We start from the raw sequence: 22,757 nt of genomic DNA on the forward strand, positions 1-22,757 counted from the left end.
CTCCAAAGACCTGTGAACGTCAAGGAGCTTTCCTCTTGCTGGATCAGTGACTCAAGGTTCTAAGTTTCACATGACAAGAGTTCAAGAAAGCTCAATTTCCACTTACAGAGTGTAATGAAGTAAATATATCTACAAAGATATTAATCTCTAAGTTTTCACCGACCACCAACCTAGCCTCCAATTAAGTTTTCAAATTGAAAATTTTCTTTAAAATCTGGCTTCTGTAATTTTCTTATTCTCTCACTGTGGACTATTACTTTACTTTTCTTCTTTTCTCGTACAACAGCTATATTTTAAAACAAAATGAAGTCTCAAGGACAGTAACATTTATTTCAAAACTACTGCGTAGCTTGGTTCTACAGGAATAATGAGGAATATAGAATTGAGTCTGCCAAAACAAGTGTTCGTTTCTCAGATGCAAAGTCATAAATGTCTGCAGAAATGCATCCTGATGCCAAGGATTATTACAGGTATTTTTAAAACAGCTGCTTACAGTTAGAGGAAGAATTTCTAGACTGCATATCCTCAAAGATTCCCATGGTAGGAAGCAGCATTGAAAACACTGCTTTGCTCCTTACTACAAAGATATTAATAATACTACCAGACTATTTGAATGCCCTGCACTCTACAATTAAAATGCTTAGGAATTCTAAACTAATTTCTCTGTGAACAATTCTGGTACGAAATACCTTGTAACTAATACACTACTAAGTTAGAAAGCATCACATAGCTCTTTGTTGCATGCAGTAAAAGGACATTTAAAGGGCACAATTGTAACACATCAGAGCTCTATTACTTTTTTGGAATAGCAAGGGAAAAATAATAAAATGAGAAAAGGTTACTCTGAGTACTGCAATAACTTACCGGTCCTTTAGCCAGTCGTTAACAAAAGGAATGGAAAAGAATTCTGTGAATGACTCATCTTTCCTCTTTGGGTTCTTGCTGATAACAAAAAAAAAAAAAAAAGAAAAGAACTCATATTAATTTAAATTGTAGCTATTCTATTTGCAAATTAATGCCTTTGAATCATTGAGCATAATTAATAGCAAAAGCCACGATTAACTTACTTGTATAACCACTCAGTCAGGAAATCACAGGCAATAAATTTGGTCCTTTTTCTCTAAAGATAGAAGATAGTTTCAAATTATTTATTATCTTTGGATTGGTCACATGTTTTTACTACAGGAGAGGAACAGAAGCTAAATTGACTGCTTTTATTAAATAAAATATATAGTACATTACTCTGTCTACTTTAATATTGCTATTGCCAACAGTCAGTGGCTCAGCCAAAATTTTAGAAATTTTGTGGAATGCTTTCAAGTCAAGTCAAAAAATGAGTGAGAAAATTCTACATATACTATCTGGATATTTGCTGCAGTATAGCTATAACAAATATCTCAGAATGGTGTTCTTTCTAAGTGGCAATCTCATTGCAAAGAAATTAACAGAACTCATATATGGAAATATGTTGTAAATTACTTGCCATTTTGTTCAAAGTTCTTTATCACACTTAAAATACTTCATTGCTTCCAAGGCACAGAAGGAACACTGATGGACTATTGTTTCCTCCTGCATGGAACCAGCTTGAAGGTGTTGTGAATACTTAAGACACAACACAGCAGAGTGTTGTATGGCTGCTCAGACGAAATCGTCTGTTGGGTAGTCCAGAGCAGAAGGCAGAAGCAAGGCATATGTATATCCACAACCACAGATACCACAGACATTACAGAGAATCAGGTAAAAAGTTCAAAACCTGGGGCTTCGAAGCAAAACATTTGCACCCATTGCTCCCAATTCTAAGACTTCTTCACTACCAAAGAGAATTTTGCAAAATGCTTTGCAGCAGGTTATCCTTAGTGACTCATGCAGCCAGTACCTGTTTAGCTGGACAGCACTGCATGCTGTAAAATACGCTTTGAGTTCAAAATTCAAAGCATGAATTTTGATCAATACAGAATTGATTAAGGCCTTCCTTTTCTTAGAGATTTCCTCTCCACATTCCACCTTTACAGACTGAATGTATAAATGAGTACAGGTGCTCACTCTGCTTATCACAAACCAGAGTAACCAGGATGTGGAGAATATAATGTGGCCTTCTGGTTGGAATAACAGAAGAGCTTGACTGGTATCTTCTGAACCCCTCTTACACGAGATGTGTTACGGATGTACACAGCCAGAGAGCGAACACTGAAAGACATTAAGCCCCTGCAGACAGAGACACTGAGTGCTTTATCAAAATAGCAGCCGTTTAGCTAAGAGAAAGCCTAGCTCCCATCCAGAAGGTAATACTTACCCTGTCAAATGGGAGATTCAACTACAATTATTACTTTTTAGGAAAACAATTCACACTGGTCAAACACATTTGTGAAACTGCTACATGTCATAAGAGAGGCTGGAGTCTTGATTAAAATGTAAGAAATGAACGTACTACTACCCCTTGCTAAGAAAAATACAATAAATATGTAATTGGAAATTTAATGCATGACGAATGACTTTATTCTATGCATTATCCTCACCACCTGTGTTTCTCCCTGTGCTACAAGAATATGATGCAAAAAGGACTGGGGGATGTGAACAGAGGCAGGAAAAAAGTGCTCAACATGGCATAATTCTTTCACTTTAGGGTATTAGCACATGGCATAATTTGGGGGTCAGTGTATTACTTCAGGCACAGGTGAAGTGGAAGAGGAACATTATGTGAGATGCTGACTGCAGTGTGAAGAACACAGGGTAGTCACGTAGCTAGGGGATGACAAATGTGAAGTTTAGAGCTAGACTGCATGGCATTCCTAGATGATACCCAGGAAAGCTTTTACTTTTCTAAGTGAATCTCGTCCTTGGTAGACATACAGTCTATCTTCCACAGAAAAGAAAGAGAACTTCTTTAAAAAAAAAAAAAGGCAGAATAACAGAAAAAGAGAACATTGCAAAACACTTATCAGTCCTGAACCCCAGTCATGTGCCTTTATGATCTGTTTCATGACAACAAAAGCTTTGGGGTTCATGTAGTGCTCCATTAGAGTGCTTGGCTGTGAAGAAACACATCTCCTTAAGGAATTTTCACACCTGTCATGCTAATACCAGATACTGTTCCAAGAAGCCAAACAGCTTTAAGAGACCAACACCTTCACTGGAGAGCTTTCTACAGGTCATTTGAGATGTTAAATGGACAAATTTTGACTTGAACAGAATCTGAAAACAAATAGCAGAGTCTGATCATATTTGAACAGCTATGCTCATCCACAGAATGAAACTGGGTCCCATTACTTAGTGAATTGTTTCAGAGAATAAATTCTGTACTTTGACAACAAAATTCAATTTAATCTAGCGGTTGTAATTTAATCTGTTTTAAGTAAATTGCTTTTCGTTTGCAATGGGAAAAAATGATCAGAACAGTGTTGTCAAAACAGTCATCACCAAAGGAATCAAATTCATCTTGCTTTATCCTTGTTAGATCCTGTGAACTTACCAGGGTGGAATTCGGTCAAGCTGAATATTTTGTTATTTTGTTATTTTTTTTGCCAGGAAACAGTTCACTTTGCTAGTGAATTAAATCATTAGTTGCACAGCAGTCAACATTTATAGAAGGGAAATAATGACATAAATTGACCTGCCTTTGACACATTCCTCCTATGCTACATGAATCAGGATAAACACAGGAAATATCTGCACAATGTGCATTGTTAACCTTCAGATGTGTTTATAAACTATTTATATTCAGAATACATTTTCCATTTTTCAGTTTAAAGATGATGTGCTTGGTAATAATCATGCAAAAATACTGGTGATCAGGAGATGGCAAAGTCATTAGGAAACCTTCTTCCATTCACTTTCCCTGTTCTATCATACTTTTAAACATAATATATTCCTTACAGAGTCTGATACAGCATCCTCTTTCTGTGATCACTAACCAGAAAGAAAAATCAGAGTTATGCTAATAAAAACATTTAAACATTGTTCAGTTTTAATGCTGAAAAATGAATGCATTAGTCAGTTCTCATGAGAGAAAAGATTTAAGAAAATAGTCTTTCCCCTGGAGACATTTCACAGCAGACAGGATAAAGCACAGGAGAACTTATGGTAGGGAAAAAAAACATCAGCAAGGGAATACACTGGGCAACCTAATAGGTTTCTTTCATCTCTAATTTAAAAACGAAGCTTCTGCAGACTGTTCTTATATTTATGTCACTTTGAAGTCTGCAAATATATCCAGCAGCTGGTGGTTTTTCTAGGTTTTTGCTTTTCAGATTTTTCATATGCAATACATAATGCAAGAGAGCTATTTTAAATTAAATGTTTAAGTTGTTATGTTTCTATATCACCTTCCAAATAAGATCTTGCAGATTTCTTTCCTACACAAATGACTACTTTCAGCATAACCATCTCCCTTCCCTGACTTTCCCATCTGATTCTACAATTCTTCCTTTCCAGACATGGATGCGTCTCTTCTGATCTCTTCCTTGAATTCCTCTGTTGGGCCCATGATCTGATCTCCCTTACCACAATTTCAATTGCTAAACAACTCTCCTACTTAATTTTTCATTCTCTTCTCATTCATCTTCATTCCCCTTCAAAACATGAAAACCTTCAGTCCCTCTCATCAAAACCCACTCTTCATTCTCCCTCGCAATTCCCTCTCTCTTCTCCCAGGCTCATTCAATGTTGACTGCAGTCAGTTTGATTATTCCTCCCTTTCTTCCAGTGCTTCTTCCATTTATCTTCCACTGGTTTATTCTATACAGCTGCCCTTTACAGGCTTTAATGTCTCATGTCTAGCCAAAATTCAAACCCAGTATTCTGTTCTCATCCTTCATGATTTCAGTTAGCTTAAACACAATTAATCATGTTCCTCTCCTGTTCTCTCATGAATTCCATGAATCTTTCTACTCTTTGTTCTGCTCTTATTTTTTGAAGCTATCTTCTGGTGTGTTTATCACAAGATCCTTTCTCCCTGTCCCTCATTTTCTCTGAGTTTCTAAGGGCTCTGTTTCTTGATCCTAAAAAGCAGTTCCAGTTATTGCACTAACCATTTTAATACAAATTATAGCATGTTTTTTTCTCCAAATCCATATGGAACAACACATTTCTTATGAAACAAAAGTATAATTAGAAATTACGTATTTAAGTCGGATAAGGAAACAGAACATCCAAGTACAAGCACCTGGATAGTAATATTCAAATATTCAGTTATATGGCAAGCATAAAGAGCTATTGTTTTACTAGTTATTGTTCAACAGGAGGAAGAAATGATGTCACAGTGGAAAATTATCATCTGACATAAGCTTGCTTTCCTAAACTTTGTTCCCCAATAGCAGGACATCTCTTCATATAAGAACAAAATTCACTTAGTGTCTTTTTGATAAGATGTGCTCATTTTTATGAAGTTTCTATACATTAGAAAATAACTGTTTTTATTAGTTTACTATAAAGCAACACACAGACCCATACAAAATCCATTTTCAGAACAGATACTTTCTAATCTATATACCACTGAAGCTCTGCAAAATTTCTCAGATTAAAAACAGACAAAGTAACCTTAGATTTGTCCTGAGCTTGAAACTGAAATATTTCTAAGAATTCTCATATTTTTGTACTAAGTGCTGTTTAATTGCCTTCAGAAATATGTAACATCTACCAAGGACTGTATTTTAAGCCAGCTGTAAGACATGCCTTTTTCCTGTTAAAGGATATGTGCCTCCTTTAAAAAGAATGAATCAATATAGATTTCATTAAAAGTGTGATGAATAATATATATGTTCAATTTGTTCTTGGCTAGGTAATGTAAATGTGATGGCAGGAATGATGCACAGAGATGTCATGCCATAACAACATGTAAATGAACCATTTTCCTATTTCACCTGTATTAATCACAGATTATAAATACATATACACACATCTATAAATCAATCAGTTTATAGACACACACAAACTTGTGAAGACTGAGCCAAAACGGAAATAGCTTACTGTTACTAAATGTACAGATTTGGACTTGCAAGTTTGCAGTGCCCATTCAAGCATGGTAAGCTTTGTGTATTTTTGGCTGTGCCAGGCATGTATAGGTCAGTGGCAAATAGCACACATGTAATTTTTACAAATTGTTCCACAATGTCTGTTATCATACATATACATGCCTGTAGCAGGAAGTCAATGTCAGTAGTTGAAGAGGAGGTAGATCAAGACCTAAGATGATTAATAACCCACTAGTAACACAAAGTCCTCCTCCTTTTGCCAGCATTTTAATCTATGACCCCAAGAGCACAGGCTGTATTCCTCAGATGTGTATCATGTAGAAAAAGGGAGATATTTTCATTGTCATTTATATTAATTGCTCTTTATAGTATGAAGCTGCAAGTAAGAAGAGGCTCAGCTGCAGGCATAAAAATATAAAGAAGTTTTACATTGGAAAGTGTGGATGACAGGCAGAAAGTAGGAAAGAAACAGTAAAAAAATTACTTCCATGGTTGGAGAAAATAGCAGAAATGATGGAATACCCCACAACTCCCAGTACCTAATCTTTTGCTGGGGGTCAGTGAGTTAGGCTATGGTGATACAATGAGCTTTATTTTGCACCAATTCTAATGCTTTTTTAAGCATTCTCTATATACAATGAGGAATGTCCCTCTAGATACGCTTACACACACATACACTGAAAACAAATTTATAAACATATATGTAGCAAACAATGATTTTTAAAATGTACAATTTTTATAAGCTCATTAATGCTGAATACCCTGCTTTCCAATGAAATGGAATTTACACAGAATGTTAAAAATCTAAAATACAAAATGTACCTCTATTAGGATGCCAGACCAGCAAAAGTAATTGAGTAATGAAGTAAAATTCAAGTTCTATAAGTCACCCTCAAATGAGTGATGCGTATTAATCTGAAAGGAAGCCTGTTTCTCTAAAATACAATGCTATTTAGGCTAGATACAACTGGATATTTAAGGATAATTTGTTATGAGTTAAAGATTGTCATAATGATCAAGTATGTGTAGTATGCAATCTATTCTGAATTACTGGAGAGAAAAACATTCAAGACCAGATCCAAAACAACTCATGATATGTTATTTCATATTATTGTGGTTGGTTTTCTTGCAAAAGACCAAATAAAGAAATACTGCCTGTGAAATAAAAGGTTGTAACTTCCTGCTAATGATTTCAACTGAAAACTAAAAACTAACCTCAAAACACTTTTCCTTCTTTGCTCGATGCAGAAGTTCAGCCATTCCGGGTAAGAGTACTGGAAATATGTAATACTCTAAGTATTCTCGAGGAGAACCTGAGCAAAACAGTACAGCCTTCACTTACAAGTAAGCACTTAGATACCACAAAAAGACAAACATTAGATATCATAAATTAAGTATCAGTCATTTTATCCATACTATCACAGCTTGAACTAAACAGATTCATTCAGTTCAGATACAGCCACCAATCTGTCTTCTCTTCTCTTCAGCCAAGACAACATAAACTCGAGTAAATTTCAAACTAAAGGTGCCTCAACACTGCAAACTACAGTGTGCCTCAGAGATGTCAGACTTCGTTTTAAATGAGTAAACTCAGACACCAGAAGCAGTTTAGCCACGGAAATGAAAAGCAATGTGGACTAATTTACCTTGACAGAAAGAAAAGTAAATTAGCCTGCGCGGAACTCAGTGCTGTTACCAGTAGACCACTTTTGGTATCTATACTCATGCCCTTTACAATCTGCACTAACAGAGTTGGTCATAAAACTGAATTTCTAGACAGAGGAAAAAAAAAAGATTATATTTCAGTGGTGCTGTGATTTCTTTCTCATAATTACTTCCTACTTGCCAGATCCTTCAGAAATTTGAGCATGACTCCATATACCAAATTTTTCCACCTTGAGAGGGCTGTCTGGGTTGGCATCTCTCTCTTATGTTTGACTGCACTGCCCTTACATGAGGTCTACTTACCATGCTTCCCATGTGCTCATACACATTGGCATGACTGAGTTCCATGCAGAAAAAAGCAGCTGCAGTCAGCATCACCAAAAAACAGCAGAGTTATTGCCCGTGGTCTACGTATAGCCTAGTGGCTACATTCTTGCTCAACTGAGAGACTCAAGCTCTGCTTCCTTCTCAGCTTTTCCCTACATCTCCATCTTCCCTAATGGGACCTTTCACCATCAATTTATAAACTGGGTTAAGCGGAGGAGCCTTCTACATCTGATGAAGACACTGCACATGGAGGAACTCAAGTTCACTGGGCCAGAGAGAACAGGGAACATGACCCTGTATGAAGCCGTAAGAGCACCTCTCTCAGAAAGGTGAACAAAACAAACCCTGTTAGGATCCTAGACAAGCAGGCATGGCTTATCGGCTGAAGTGCTGTCCTTGATTTAAAGCCAGACTGCCTGCCATTAAGTAAGCATTCAGGTTTCCGTGTGGTCAGTAAAGATTAAGTCATAGAAGTTTTCTCTTCTGGTAACACAGCTGAAACACTGAATTTATTCTCTGCTTTATACCTTTAATTGGTTCATATACTGCCAGAAAATGTTCATAATTGGAAGGACACTATATATATAAAAGCCAAGGGTAATGCTGCTTCTGACTAGCAACGGGAATTCCTAATGAGCAAGAATGAATGGAAGAAAAGAAAAGACAAAAAGGAGGGCTAAAATGCGTAATAAAAATACATTGCTACTTGGTAAATTTTATAAAGTATAGAAACTTATAAAAATGGAAGAACAAAACTTTAGAGCTGTTTCCACTCTAATTTGTAATCAGACGGGCAAAGATAATATTTTGAAAGCAGTTTTCAAACTCAGTTGTCTATTTAGTCTATTGATCCTAGTTTTGCACTATTAAATTGGAGGAAGAAATGCTTGCCTTTCTCTGATTTAAGTGGCTAAATAAAAAGTAACTTATTCAGAAGAGAACAGAACTACCTTAACAGCTAGACAATGCTACTGATTTGTAATGCACCATTTGAGCTTTCTTCCATTGGCCAAGTGGCCAAGCTGGCTCCCTGTTTACAGACCAGGGGACTAATCATGCAAATTCCACTTAAGAAAAGGTGTGGTAGCTCTTAACACTTTAAATGCAACAAATGACAAACCCTTGCCAAATGCAAGAAAAATAATCACAGAAGGGTTCAATATTCTCCTACTTACATATTTTTGGATCAGGTGGCTCTGGAAAGGGGGCTACCTCGGGTATGGGAAGCAACTGTTGGCCAACAGTATCAGCTGCACAGGCTGAATAAAATTGTTCCATATGTAATGGCTGCAATATTCCTGCTTCCAAAGACACCTGTTCAAGATAAATGTACCCTATATAAATACCTCAATCAGACTGTAAAAAAACAGAGAAGCCAATTCATCAGGAAAAATTATAAGGTCAGTTAAAAAAATATGGAATTATAATTTCTAATTCAAATATTAAATTACTTCCGTATTTTCTGAGTACTTTAAAATAAAGAATTACACTTTAAAAAATTCTGCAGTTTCCAGCACAATAAAAACATCCAAACCTAACAGAAGGTATATGACTGCTTTTAAGAGAATATGATGAGATATCACAATTTTAAAAATATTTTATCCATTGTAAGAAATAGTAATTCTTTGAAAATTAGAATTGGCAACATTTTCTGAATAGGTATTTTTCCACTAAGAAGCTTATATCTTTTTTTCTGTATTGTTCAGAAGTCCTGACACTCACCTTTTAAAGAAAAGAAACTTTCCTTCTAAACAAAGCACAGACAAATTCAGAGCAAATGCAAATCCAAATCTTAAGTTTCCCCATAAAGAAACAATTATGGATACCGTGAAAAAAACAGTCCACAATTTTACATATAGTTTTACAAGTGCAGGAACTGTTACAGTGAGCCAGCAGAATACTTCTAACAGACACTGAGCTACACCTGTTATAGAAAGGCAGATACATCCTATTATCCCCAAGAATCCACCACCCTTACAGTTTGCTATGAAAATATGTTACAAAAACTATGTAATCTGAACAGTTTCACTTTAAAATTCAGTTGGATTTATGAGCTACTGAAAAGCAGGTGGTGGGATCAGGCCACTATGCATATAATACACTGCATGTCAATGACCGCACAGAGACTCCTTTTTAATATATGCAAGACTCAAAAAAATGATCCTTTTGGAAATTTAAAAAAAGTGCATCAACATAAAAAGGTATATTATTTCATTTTGATGCTCAAATATATCAATATGTTATGGCCAGACTAATGCCCCACGCAGAGTTCACTATTCAAATTTAATAACAGCCTGTAATGAAGCCAGTTTCATTTGGGGAAACAGGATAGACCTAAACAGACCAACTGTCAGACAATTTAAACTACAGCATTTTTAAATAGTTTTAAAATAACAAAGTAACCTAAATACTGAATAATAAGATAAAACATCTACAAAAATGCCTAATTTAAATGAAAGTTTAACATGGTATGTGATGCCCAAAAGAATTAATTTTGCTGCTCCTATAGCTGCTGGCAACAAAGATTTAAAGTGGTTTGTCTTTTTAAAGTTTTTAAGTCTGCCAAACAAGTCTTCCTAGACTGAATTTATTTGGTCAAAATTAGACTTAAAACAACTTTGATCAGGTTTCATTCCACTAATTTGAATGGCTACATCTAAGTGACCTATCACATGTGTGAAATTGGGGCATTAACTCCTTCACTGCACTTGCTCGCCTCTCCTGCATATTTCAGCGCTCAGTCTGCTTGCAACACCACCCAAAGGAGATCCTTGCATACTTCAGAGTCCTGCCCATGAAGCCGACAGTCACAGAAAAAAGACAGTGAGATGTACAAACCAAACACAGCTGGTAATCTAATTTTAGGATAGCGCTACCCAAGTTGCTTTAAATAAAAGCAATGATTTGGAATATTACATTTGCTGATTCACAAAAGTTGTTTGCAAAATGTAGTTTTGTTTTCCTTTTATGAATGAGTCTACTCTGCGGGTACCTAATTTTCCCATTTAGTTATTTAAAATAGTTTAAAACCAGCCCTATGCTGATTTTTTTTTACTTGAACTATACTCACAGATCCATGTTTTAATTCAGGAACATCTGGAAATTGAGGCTGTTCTGCTTCATACTCTAAAAGTAAAAAGAAGTACAACATTTATCCAGAAGACTTTAAAAACATATTTAGTTTTCTCCTAAACAAACATTAGTTTCTGAAGGTACTTATTCTGGTTTGAAACAATAAAAATTAGTATACAACAAATATTTGTTTAACATGAAATCTAATGTTTTAAAATAAGTGAGAAATTTAGAGCCTCTTGTCTTGTTTTTAAGTCAAGTTCAAGGTTCTCAGTGATAAAAGAACCCTTTATTGGGAAAAAGATTTTTAACCAAGATAATAATTTTAAATACTTTAACGTAAGTAAAATGCAGATGCTTGCATGAAATTAACCATTGTTTTTACTAGTATATAATAGTGCTTTTCGACTTGAATTCCTCTATAAGCAATTAAATCCCCAGGACATTGCTAAGTATTATTGTCTCCACTTTCAAAAAAAAAGAAAAAAGCAGTACATGACCCACATAGATTATTGAGTGAATCAGGATAAGAAAAATAAAGGAGGACAGTGGACCTGATATAAAAAAACCTTAGAGATTGCACAATACAGAAAATTCTTGCAGCCAAACTCAGCAGGTTTACCATTCTACCGTCGTAATTAGGAGGTGTATCGGCATCGCTGCTTCCATGTGTACTACACATGCCTCAGCTAAGTTATATTTGAATAAGCAACTTTATTCCTACATTTAAAATGGCCGTTTTAAGGCAACATACCTACTTTAAGGCATGATAAAGTGCTAAATGAAAAGAACCCCATTCAGGCACCCCAGAACTATGGTGCTGGTGTCTCAGCTTCCAGTCTCAGTGCTCTCAGACCTTGGGAAGAGACCAAGACTTTTGCTATTAGAACCGGACTCTGGTAACAGAACTTTTGTACTCATTGAACTTGCATAATAGCAATGACATGGTCACCTCTCTGCTTTCCCCAGGCAGTAACCTAACTCCCTTACCAGGATAACCCACAACGCCGCATCCACGCAGGGCGCAGATCACTGCATGGTAAACCAGAGGCCATGACACTATTGCAATCAGCTGGATACTTTTGCCCCTACTGGCAGCAGAAACACGCACAAAGGTATCTTTCTGTCAGAAGATGATGACAATAAAAAGCCACGTAACGCTCATGAGCAGAAACGCTTCTGGACTTGCTCTCAGTGGCGAGAAGGGGGTTTCAGCACCCTTCTCGAGGCAGCCACAGCCAACGCCTCCGCGGGGCCGGTTTTCTCCCCGGCTCCACAGCACTGATACGGAACGGGCGCCCCAACGCCACGGGCGGGGCAGGAGCCCGGCGCCGGCCTTGGCCCAGGCAGCAGCGAGAAGCGGCCCCGAGGAGCCCCGCGTGACCGAGGCGGCGAGGGCCGGCGCCGGCGGCCCTCCCCGGGGAGGGGGGGCTCTCCCCCCGGGGTGCCGAGCCGGGTCAGGGCCGGGGCCGCCCTCTCGGGGCCCGCGGCCCGCTCAGGGCCGGGCCGGGCTGGGCCGCCCCCTTCCCCCAGTGGCCGGCAGCCCCGGCATGGGCGGGCGAAGCGCTCCCACCTGCGCACACCCGCTCCCAGAGGCTCGGCGCCTCCCCGCCCGCCGCCATGCCGCGCCGCGTTGCCGCGGCAACCGCTCCGCCAGTCCCCGTCGCGGGGCGGGCGCGGCCGCGTTCCCCTTCCGGGTCGGCGGGGCGGCGCGGGGCAGCGGCAGCTGCACGTGGGCCGCGGCAGGTAAGCGGCGGCGGCGCGGCCCGAGGGGACGGCCGGCCCCAGGGGACGGCCTGCTCGAGGGGACGGCCGGCCCCAGGCGACGGTCGCCCTCAGGCCCCGGCCTGCCCGGCGGAGGCGCGCCCGGAGCTCCCGCCCCGGCGGCCTCCGCTGGCGGGGGGGGCGGCGGGGCCCGTGTGGGGCGGGGCCCGTGTGGGGCGGTAACGGGCGCATCCGCCGCACTCCGCTCCTTCCTTCCTTCCTTCCTTCCAACGGCGGCAGAAGCGGAGCGACGCCGCTTCGCCTCGCCTCGCCTCGCCTCGCTGCGTGGAGCTGGGCAGGTCCCCCGAAATCGGGTTCGGTCGGCGGGTCCGGCTCCTTCGCAGGGCGCGGGGGTTGCCTGTGGGCAGGCCCGGGCAGCCCTGGCCCGTCAGCCCGGCGCCCGCGGGGCACGGGCTGGCAGCAGCGGCAGCAAGGGGCAGGAGGAGCGGGCGGCGGCGGTCACACGCATCTGCGGGCTTTATCTGAAAGCCCTGACAAGCATGCAGGTAACAGGTACGGGTATACGGTGGTACACTCAGATTTTTTTTAAAGGATTTTGACAGGGTGCCTTACAAGAGGCACTTAAAGAAATCTTGGGAAACCAAGTAGGAAGAAACAGGTTTCTCAGCAGAGACAGGGAGCGTCACCAGATGGGCCCCAAAGGCTTCCCTGCTGCGACCTGCTCGTAGGCATAAATGTCCCGAGAAAGGAAATGGATAGCAAGGATGAGAAGTCACACACAGAAGCAAATTCAAGGTAATGACTAAGGTGCCTTGAAAGGATCTTGTAACGCTAAGGGGGCAATAAAGTGAAGTTCAACGTTAAAGAAGTGAAAAGTCATACATGGAAAACTACCTTAACCATACTTACCGATTTATATGTATGTATATGCCTTGTCACGTAGGAAGGATTTTTAGAGGGTAGATATTTCTGTGAAAATGTCATGCTCAGCAGCTGTCAAAAATACAAATAGAAAGTTACAAACTAACTAGGACAGCAATAAAGAACAAGACAAAAAATCACCCCTTCACCCCTCCGGTAGACTTCACCCCTCCGGTTCAGTGCATGCAGTTCTGGTTCCCTCCCATCACAGAAAGCAGATTGTGAAATGGGAAAAAGAGTGCCGGGGACAATGAGAGATATGGAATGGTTTCAGAATAAAGGAAGACCAAATAGACTAGGATGTGTGTCATCTTGTTGAAGTGGTGCGCTAACATCTTCATGTTGTTTTTTAGAATGATAATAAAGAAAAAGAGAAAAGAAGTTAATGAGGAACCTGCACAGAAAAAGAAAAAGGTGAAAAGTAGTGGGAGCCAGACTATCATTAAAATTGAGGAAGATGTTCAAACGGTCATTAAAACTGAGGATGATGACCAGCTTGAGACAAAAACAAAGGTAAGGAGAAAGGAAAATTTAAAAGAAGATGAATATTTAGACCAATTAGAACTGAAGAAGAAGAAGAAGAAAAACAAGAAAAACAGAGTTGGCTCTGAATTAGTGAAAGAAGCACATTCAAAAAGCTTTGTGAATGTAGAAGACCATCTGGATTTGGAACCTCAAGAAGAATCAGAGGAACAAATTAAAATTCTCAAAAAGAAGAAAAAAAAAGTCCAGTGTCATTCCTCCTTATCATTGGAGAAGAATCAGGGTAGTGATGTGGAGTTTTCAAATCATTGTACAGATGGTACTAGGGAAAATGAATTTGCTTTTAAAAAAAGCACAAAGAATACTGCTTTGAATTTGGAATTGGATGGTGAAGTAAGAAAGAAAAAAAAGAAGAAAGCCATTTTTTCTTTAGCATTAGAAGACACCCAGGACAGCGAACATAAAGAGTCTGAAAAAGTTCGTAAAAAACCACACAAATACATTGCACAAGAAGAAGCTTTTACTGGCAAAAACCATGGAACAGATATTGTCGAGAATGATGGGGAGAGTTATGTGAGAAGAAAGAAGAGGAAGAAAAAGAAAGATAAGTCTGACTCCTTTTTATCACTAGCAGATAATCAGGACAACATCTGTGGAGTTCCTGATAGCTCCATTGCATTAAGTGACTTCAGAAAAAGGCAAAGAAAGAATTTCCAGGAAATTACATTGGCAAGTAGAGAGGAAGAGGACATTACTGAGAACTCTGGAAGTATCAAAGAGACCAAGAGGAAGAAGAAGAGAAACAAAGATGTTTCCTCCTTAACATGTGAAGATGAGCAAGACTACAGTCACAGAGTTCCTGAGAAGCATCTCCCTGCACAGCAAGAAGTTGAGTCTGAGGAAGAAGAGCTTTCTGGAAAAAAATGCAGGAAGAGTATCAAGGATAATAGTGAAGTAATCAAGAAGAAAAAGAAAAAGATTCAGAAAGAGGAGGAGGAAACAACATGTTCACAAGTTTCTTTAAACAATGACAGTGCATCTAAAAGCCAAAAAATAACACTAGAAAGCAATAAAAAGAACAAAGAGAGCAAAATGAAGCAAGCTGAATGTGTCACAGGGGACGTTGTAGATAGGGTATTATGCAATAGTAATCATATGCTCTGTGACAGAAAACGGAAAAAAAGAAAAAAAGAAGTACCACAGGACTCCACTGAAGAACCATGTTCAAAAGCAAATGCAAAAAAGAAAAAGATCAAAAGAGAAGACATGGGAAATGAGGCATTGGTAAGTTGGAAAGAAGAGGGTATCTTTGCACCCTCCTGCTAAGGAATTGAAAGCTTTTTAGGTAGACGGTGTGCTCCTTTGCAGGCTGTTCTGCCTGTTCAGACCCTCAGGTCACATTTAGGTCACCAGGAGCCTCCGCTGGGTTTTGAGAAGCAGGATCAGCTGATTTATTGGTTTCAGCACATGAAGTTGTGAAACATGGGAAAGTATTTTTTAATGCTTACTGCTGTAGTCATCTAGTGTTTCAGTTGTGAAAATGTAAATATTACAACTAACAGCAAGTATTGGCACAAAAAGAAAACTAGTATGTACAGTCATAAATGTTCTTCTATCGCTCCTTCAGTTGCTCTTAGCAAAGTGGCAACACTCCTACAAAATAGGATTTTAATACCATGTCATTTAACCTGAGCAGGTCGGTAATGTTGGCAGCGTGAGTGCATCTGTGTTTGTCAGGCTTTTCCTCAAGCTTTTGCTCCTGTTGCTGCTGGAATTGCGTAGTGTTAGAAACAAGGGGGAAATTTAGCCAAAACCTGTTGTCTAAGTTGGACAAAACTTTAGAGAAAATCCTAAGAATCCTAAGCGTAGACTAGGCCTAGAGCATTGATGCATAAATTCTGATGGAAAAATACTAGAGAACAACCTAAACACTTTTTAATTGAAAAAATAAACGTATGCAAGAAAATAAATAGATACAAGAGCTGTGTAAATTATAACTGAAGGTAACTGGAATTGTATCCAGACTGACTGTTAAAGGAAATCCCATCCCAGAGTTTTGCAGTACTGCCATTTCTGAGGCGAAACAAACATGGAGAGGAACTGATGAAAGATTTGAAATACAGAGGTTTTGATTTTTTTTCAAAAATGAGACTATTAAGATCTGGGTTTATTGCTTTAACTTCTTTTTTTTTTTTAACTTTCTTCTTTTTTATCTGATTAGGGTCGTATTTTAAAGCTGTTTAAGTTCCTAAAATTAGTACCTACATGCCTAACCTCTGTTGTTATCATTGGGAATTAAGCTGTGAGATGCTCAGAAATTCAGTAAGTATCCATCTGTATTTTTAGCTGCTTAAACAACTTTGAAAACAGCTCCTTGCAAGTCATTAGGAGCTTGTTTTTATTTTCATAGGTAATGGGAAACTACACTCCCGTTGTTTTTTATCAAGAACTTTGAATGCTTGGCTTGTTTAAAAGCCAAGTGCTAGTTAATAAAGCATCATTTAAGATTTTTGTAAACTAGGGATAGAGCGGGCCATGGCACTAGCTGCCTCTCAAGCACACTTTATGGTGTGCTTTATATATGCAGTTTCTTCATGTTCTGTGGAAACCTGGCAGCTTTCTGGGATCTAGTGCTAATAATGATAGATTTATATAAGCAGGTTCTTCAGCCTTCATGGAGACCCAGATACAGGCTTTTTCCACAAAGGTTTGTGTTGGGAATGCATATGCTTATCAGTCATTAGGTGAGCAGATGTTTGGGGCTTTTTACTTAGGTTTCTCCTTTTGACCTTTCAAAGGGCAAAGTGGTTTTATTGCTGGGATATATTTTCTAATTAAATTGACATTGCCTTTTTGAGACTGTTAGACATTATTTGGATTCTTGCAGCTGCTGACATTCTGTGGAGGCAAGATAAGCCTAACAATGACAAGTAAACTTGCATGACCAATTACAATGGAAAACACAGCAAATACCTTGCAAACAACTGAGGAGAAGGGTGTAGGGTGATGCATGCTTTGTTTCTCTTCCCCATATTCAGCTCTGTCCTTTAATAATAAAAAGTACTTCAGAGAAAATCTCCCGAAGATTGACAAATCTGGGTAAATCCGCTCTAGAGAAATCTAGTTCTTGCCAGGCCAAAAGACACTGCTGTAATAAATGGCTAATAACGTCGGTCTTGCATTTAACTGTGCCATAGTACTGAACCATTTTCTAGTGTCACACACACTGCTGCATGCCTTGAAAAATCCTCTGTTGGGCTTGCGCAGCAAGCAAAAGAGCAAGTTTTTAAAGACAATGTAGAGTGATACCCACTTAATATCAATGATTGATATTTTTCCCATTGGATGCTATTACAGTCAACTTGGGCAGAGTAAGGAGGAGCGAGGACTCTGTTTACTTCTTTGAAATTGTTTGCCTGCAGAGAGCATAATCCTACCACGTGTGAACGTGCTCCCCTTCCATGATGCTGGGGGAAGATTGGCACACCTCCAGAGGGGGTGATTTTTGCCACCCAGTAGCCTTCAGCAGGTCAGCGACATGCTGTGAATTAGCAGGGATGGAGGTGCACCCTTCCTCCTTCCTTGTCTGCCACTTAACCTTCCAGCTAAAAAAAAAAAAAATATGTTGCAGCTGTTTGCAGAATCCTGTCATGACAGTTTTCGTGCTTGTTTTAATAGATCTGAAAAGACAGTACCAGGCCATCTAGAAGTAAACTGGGGGGGTTTTTTTGCTTTTGGTTTTTTCTTTTCATCCAAGTGAATGAGCTCTCTTTATTGCAGACAGCGTTCTCTCATTTTTAATGGTGCATGTACCTTTTGTGTGTTTGAAATCAATGTATAAAAGGTAGCTTTGGAAAATGAGGTAAATCATTCATGGCTTTAAATAAAACTGTAAACCCTCAAAAAAGTAACAGCAGCTTCTGCTGACAGAATTACCTTACAAATCTTTTCCTTATCTTAGTGTTCCCTGGCTATTTCATGCTTGGATTATTGTTACCTGTATTAATAGATCTTCCCTTTGGCCACCTTCTCCAGGCTGGTCTAAAGCTTATGGCTCTAATTTACCACTATCCTGGATTTATTACTTATCCTGTTACACTGGATGCCCAAAAATCTTATCCTTATTACAAATTAGGAAAAGAAGGGCTGAGGGCAATGATCTAGAAACGCCAGTTAATGGAGCAAAAGCTGCTGAAGGGCTGCACTTTGTGGAAGAGTTATTGGTATCTGACTGCTTGTGGACCCTGCCACTAATGTGCCTCCTGCCATCCTGCCCATCTATTCCTGCCGTAGCTGCTCTGTCTCTTCACATCAGCTCCCTATTCCTCGCTCTCAAATGTGGAACTAACATGCTCTTTGCTGCCATTGTAGAGACACTTTTAATGTATGGGTCATGCCTCTTCTCATGCGCTTTCCATACTGGAAGCTCCTTGGAGACCATAATCTACTCTGCATTTGTACAGGATGGAGCACAATGCAGCTGCTTCTTGATTGTTTTTTTTGTTTGTTTGGGTTTTTTAAGTGGCTAGTGGGATCAACATGCTTCAAGCTTGTCCTGTGCATTCAGAGGGGCCTTTATCTTACCACCATTTTACAAATTCCCTTTTTTTTTTTTACTTTGACTCTCTGTCCCTCGTTTCAAGTGTAAATTTCAACTTTTATGAAACTGTTTAATTTGAAATGACCCTGCCTGCAAACATTACTGTATATGCCAGTGATGTTGGCAGGTCCATTTTTATGTGTGAATATAAAAAAAAAAAAATCCCGTATCCTCTTTGTTAAAAAAGGATAGTATCTCCTCAAATTTCTGTTTTGCAAGCCTTGGAGAGAAGGTCTCTCCAAAGAAATGCACAGTTTTAATTGGCATTTCCAGCTTAGATCTGACTATTTCTTGCCCCAAAACAGTACTACTGTATTGCTTAGTGTTTTTACTACTTTTGTGGTCAGAGCTGTGTAAATTCTAATTAACCAGAATGGATAAAAATATTCATACAAGCTTTTTCCTGTTTTACAGGAACATGTGGGTGATGTAACTATTGTACAGGAAAAAAAAGGAAACTGTGATGAAGTTAACATAGACAAGGTATGCTATGTCTTAACTGTGTAAGATTTAAAGCAAGGCAGCATTTAAGGTATGCATAGAATTTGTAACAAAAAAACCTGCTTGGTTGCTCATCTATGCCAAGACTTCTCTAAATAGAGCTCTGCTTAAAATGTGCTTTACCTTCCCTGGGTTAAGTCCAAAATGTACAGCTCCAGTCAATGTCAGAAGCTTCTAAGTAGCTTGTTAGGTTAAATATAGGTTTCTTTGCCTCTCATCAATGTTGGCAGTTTCAATGTAGCTGTTACCTGCAGTTAGGAGAGTAAACATATCTGACAGAGCAGAATGTTCATTTAAAATACTCCTAGAAAAATCATAGTTCTCAAGTTGAGTGTGTAAAAGGATCACATGCAACTTTCTAATTATCCTTGGAAAATTCTGAAGATAAGTAATTATTTTATTCTTCCCTTATCTTTTCACTGTGAATTACATTAACTGTCATTTAAGACACAGAAGATAATGTCTTGTGCTGTTTTTTTCTGCATGCTAGGTGAGGCGGCAGGCTCTGCAAGAGGAAATTGATAGAGAATCTGGCAAAACTAAGGTTTTCAGTCCCAAAGTGGAACAGGTATGTATGAATTTAGACCTTGACCTGATGGAAATATTGTGTCCCAGAGCAAGTTCCTGAAAAAATCACTGCACTCTTTTTTTGTATGTGGTTCAGGTACATGGCCTGGCACAACAGTCTTCCCTTCTGACTGTAAATTTAAGGTCATGCTATAGAACAAGTTAGTACAATCTCAAGAGAGTCTGGGAGCTGACCAGTGAACTCCACCAGCAGTTGGCGTTGTACAGAGCTCTAATTCCCATCATCAGTCCTAAAAACAACATTTTCTCTGGTTCCTTTGGAGAATGAGCCATGACAAATTGCTACAGAAGCACTTTCTGCTTACTGTGAAATATAAATAATTCTAGGCTGTGGATATAGCAGTCACTGAATTGTATCCAAATTGTTATCTGGAAGACTATGCAGACATTCAGAAACGGGTGCACATGGAAAGGTAAAAGGGATGACAACTGATAACACATGTGTGTGATATTTACAGTCAGTCCTCTCTTAACTTCTGCATCTTTCCTCCACCTTTTTGAAAGATGATTATTCTTTGCTTTTGCATCCTACTCAGCCTGCCTCCTGCCAGATTTACAGTAAGGTAGTGGAAACTGTTGCATTAGCATTTAGCAGGGGTAATAAGATTCAGGAGGAGAGAAAGCTTTGCTAGTAATTCAGGATTCTTTGTTTCACAAGACTGCCAGTATGCCTAGAAAGTTGGAATATACCTCAAACAAATGCCAGAAACAACTCCTGTAGGTTTTTACATTGTGGGAGGCAGACTGCAATAGCTCTGGAACTGCAACTGTCTAATAGTCTCTGAAGTCATTGAGGAAAAATGACATCCTTGGCAGGGGATCTCAGTTCTTTGGTGCTGATCTGTCTCTGTTTAGTAGTATGCAGAAGAATAGAAGCCATGAAAACTAATGCATCAGCTTCACAAAGAGTAAGCTGGAAATGCTGCAGCAAAAGCTATGTGTAATGCCTGCCAGCAATTCACTTAAAAAAAAATTACAGGGTTTGACAAGCCATAATTATTTTTGCATCTGTGCAGATGTCTCCCATTCCAAAGGGAGGATATATATATATATGTGTGTGTGTGTGTGTGCATGCATCTGTGTCACAGAACTGGGCTTATACAGCAACTTGTCTTTGAGCAAGGTAAAAATACTAAAGTATTATGGATAGCTTTCTTTTAATAGCAGGTATCCTGGCCTGTGACAGTGAATGATACTCCAGCCTTGCATTTTTTTAACTTAAAAAACCTGCTATAGCTTGCCTGCAATATTGTGTAGCGTGCTGTTTGTCATGTTGGCTGTCTAGTAGAGAATGACTGTTTTATGCAAGCTACAACTGTTCACTTGGAAGGATTTCAGGCTTACATAAACACACTGCTGAATTCACATTTTTTCCTTTGATGTAGCCAGCTCAGTCTATTTAATTAATGATCAAACATTCTTCCATTTAATATCATCCCCAATTTTAAAGAAAAAATTGGGAGTAGCAGTCCTGCCAAAAATAGTTATAAATGACTGCATAGCTCCTAGCTATAGCTCAGGAGTCAAATCAGATCCTTAGATAATGAAGCCTGTTCTTAGGTAAGCCAAAAGTTCATAAGCTTTGTAAACCATATGATGTATTTTGGGTTCTCCAGAAATGGTTGAATACTGATTTTCCTTGGACATTACTTATATTCTCAGAAAGGAGCCAGTATCTGCAGACAAAAGAAAAATCCTGAAGGAGTGAACTAGTTCAGAGAATACAGTGAAAGGCAGAGTTAAGGAATGGCAAACTGCACAGGAGGGGAGGCCTGAAGAGTACTTGCAATATTAGTGGTAATTAGTGGGATGAGAATGCAAATATTACTTAAACCATATGAGCCAGATTGAATACTGTCTCCAAAACTAACATAACAAAATGCTGCTGAAAACAACAGCTACCTAACTAGGTAGTAGGAAAATGAAAGATAACTGTACGAAGTGACAGAGTGAAAGAGAAAGAGGATTAAGTCTGACAGTTGTCTTAGAATAAGAGAAATGATTGGGCAATGTCTGGCTCTTTGAGCTAGGTAAATATTATCCAGAGAGCAGAAAAGTCAAGATCCCTGAAGACAGAGGGAAAGGAGATTCTGAAAGTGCATTAAACCCTGTCTTCAGGTTAAATGAACTGAAATGCTAATGAAGATGCACTCGTGCAGGGTTATGCCATTCTTTTATCACATCCTTTGAGGGTTACTACCCATGGAATGACTGCTTCCCAGCTTTGTCAACCCTGTCAGGTTTTTGTAGGTGGTTCTGTTCTCATGCTACACAGCCAGAAATTGTCCTCCTTGGTCTTGATATTATTTAATTTTAGTGTTGACCTTGTTTTGCTTCACAGGATACAAAGTTCGGCCAGTGGAGTACAGCTGCTTTTCAAAGTTCTGAGGAAGAAATGAAGTTTTTTAGACTGATGGGTGGCTTTAAGAAGGGCACTGTGCCTGTCCAAAATCTCTCAGCAACTACAAACAAACCGAACATGGCTCTGAACAGGGAAGGAGAGGAGAAGTTACAGCAGGCTCTGAAGATGGAATTTGATAAAGCAATGGACTTGAAGCAACATAGAGGAATTGGTCTTGGATTCCAACCTGCTGCCAACAAAAAAGTATATATAGACAAATATACATCTAGATCTATAAAATTTGAAGATTAAAACTCTGAAGTAATAAAAGGAATGAAAATTCATCAGGCAAATTTCTTTTTACTTTCCACATATTTTTACTTGAAATAAAATACAAAACATTTAAGAAATTTGATTTATGAGGCACTTTTAGTACAAGTTTTCAACTGCATATGCCAGATTATGTGGAGCTGGGTCCTCACTTCAGCTAAACAGTAAGTTTTTGAAACCTTTACAATGTTTTCTACAAGGCAAGACAGCCTCCTTCAAAGATTGAAGATATGTG

General features: G+C 39.0%; 2 protein-coding genes across 9 annotated transcripts in view; one reads left to right on the forward strand and one right to left on the reverse strand.

Moving 5' to 3' along the window:
- IQCK (IQ motif containing K) overlaps positions 1-12,739 on the reverse strand; it is a 173,137-nt gene extending 160,398 nt beyond the window's left edge. For all 4 annotated transcript variants that reach the window (XR_012777535.1, XR_012777536.1, XM_075514619.1 and 1 more), the window contains exons 1-6: positions 12,607-12,739; positions 11,032-11,087; positions 9,137-9,275; positions 7,185-7,282; positions 1,068-1,120; positions 865-942 (exon numbers count right to left, since the gene is read on the reverse strand). Coding sequence is in view for 2 of the 4 variants with exons in the window: in XM_075514619.1 (XP_075370734.1) it covers positions 865-942; positions 1,068-1,120; positions 7,185-7,282; positions 9,137-9,275; positions 11,032-11,087; positions 12,607-12,655 (473 nt within the window). In the remaining 2 variants the exon portion in view is untranslated. The remainder of the gene's footprint in view (positions 1-864; positions 943-1,067; positions 1,121-7,184; positions 7,283-9,136; positions 9,276-11,031; positions 11,088-12,606) is intronic.
- Positions 12,661-22,536, forward strand: KNOP1 (lysine rich nucleolar protein 1). 5 transcript variants are annotated; one of them, XM_075514613.1, is made up of 5 exons: positions 12,661-12,779; positions 14,033-15,446; positions 19,177-19,245; positions 19,754-19,831; positions 22,193-22,536. In XM_075514613.1, exons 2-5 carry the CDS (start codon positions 14,034-14,036, stop codon positions 22,502-22,504), a joined length of 1,872 nt encoding a protein of 623 aa, XP_075370728.1. In that variant the 5' UTR covers positions 12,661-12,779; position 14,033; the 3' UTR covers positions 22,505-22,536. The 5 variants fall into 5 exon arrangements, 4 of the variants coding, with proteins under 4 accessions (XP_075370728.1, XP_075370727.1, XP_075370726.1 ...); XM_075514612.1 differs by lacking the exon at positions 12,661-12,779 and adding an exon at positions 12,849-13,310; XM_075514611.1 differs by lacking the exon at positions 12,661-12,779 and adding an exon at positions 12,849-13,303.
- The last annotated feature ends 221 nt before the right edge of the window (positions 22,537-22,757 follow it).

Source organism: Mycteria americana, chromosome 12 (assembly GCF_035582795.1).
Source record: "Mycteria americana isolate JAX WOST 10 ecotype Jacksonville Zoo and Gardens chromosome 12, USCA_MyAme_1.0, whole genome shotgun sequence".
Classification (NCBI taxonomy): Eukaryota; Metazoa; Chordata; class Aves; order Ciconiiformes; family Ciconiidae; genus Mycteria; species Mycteria americana.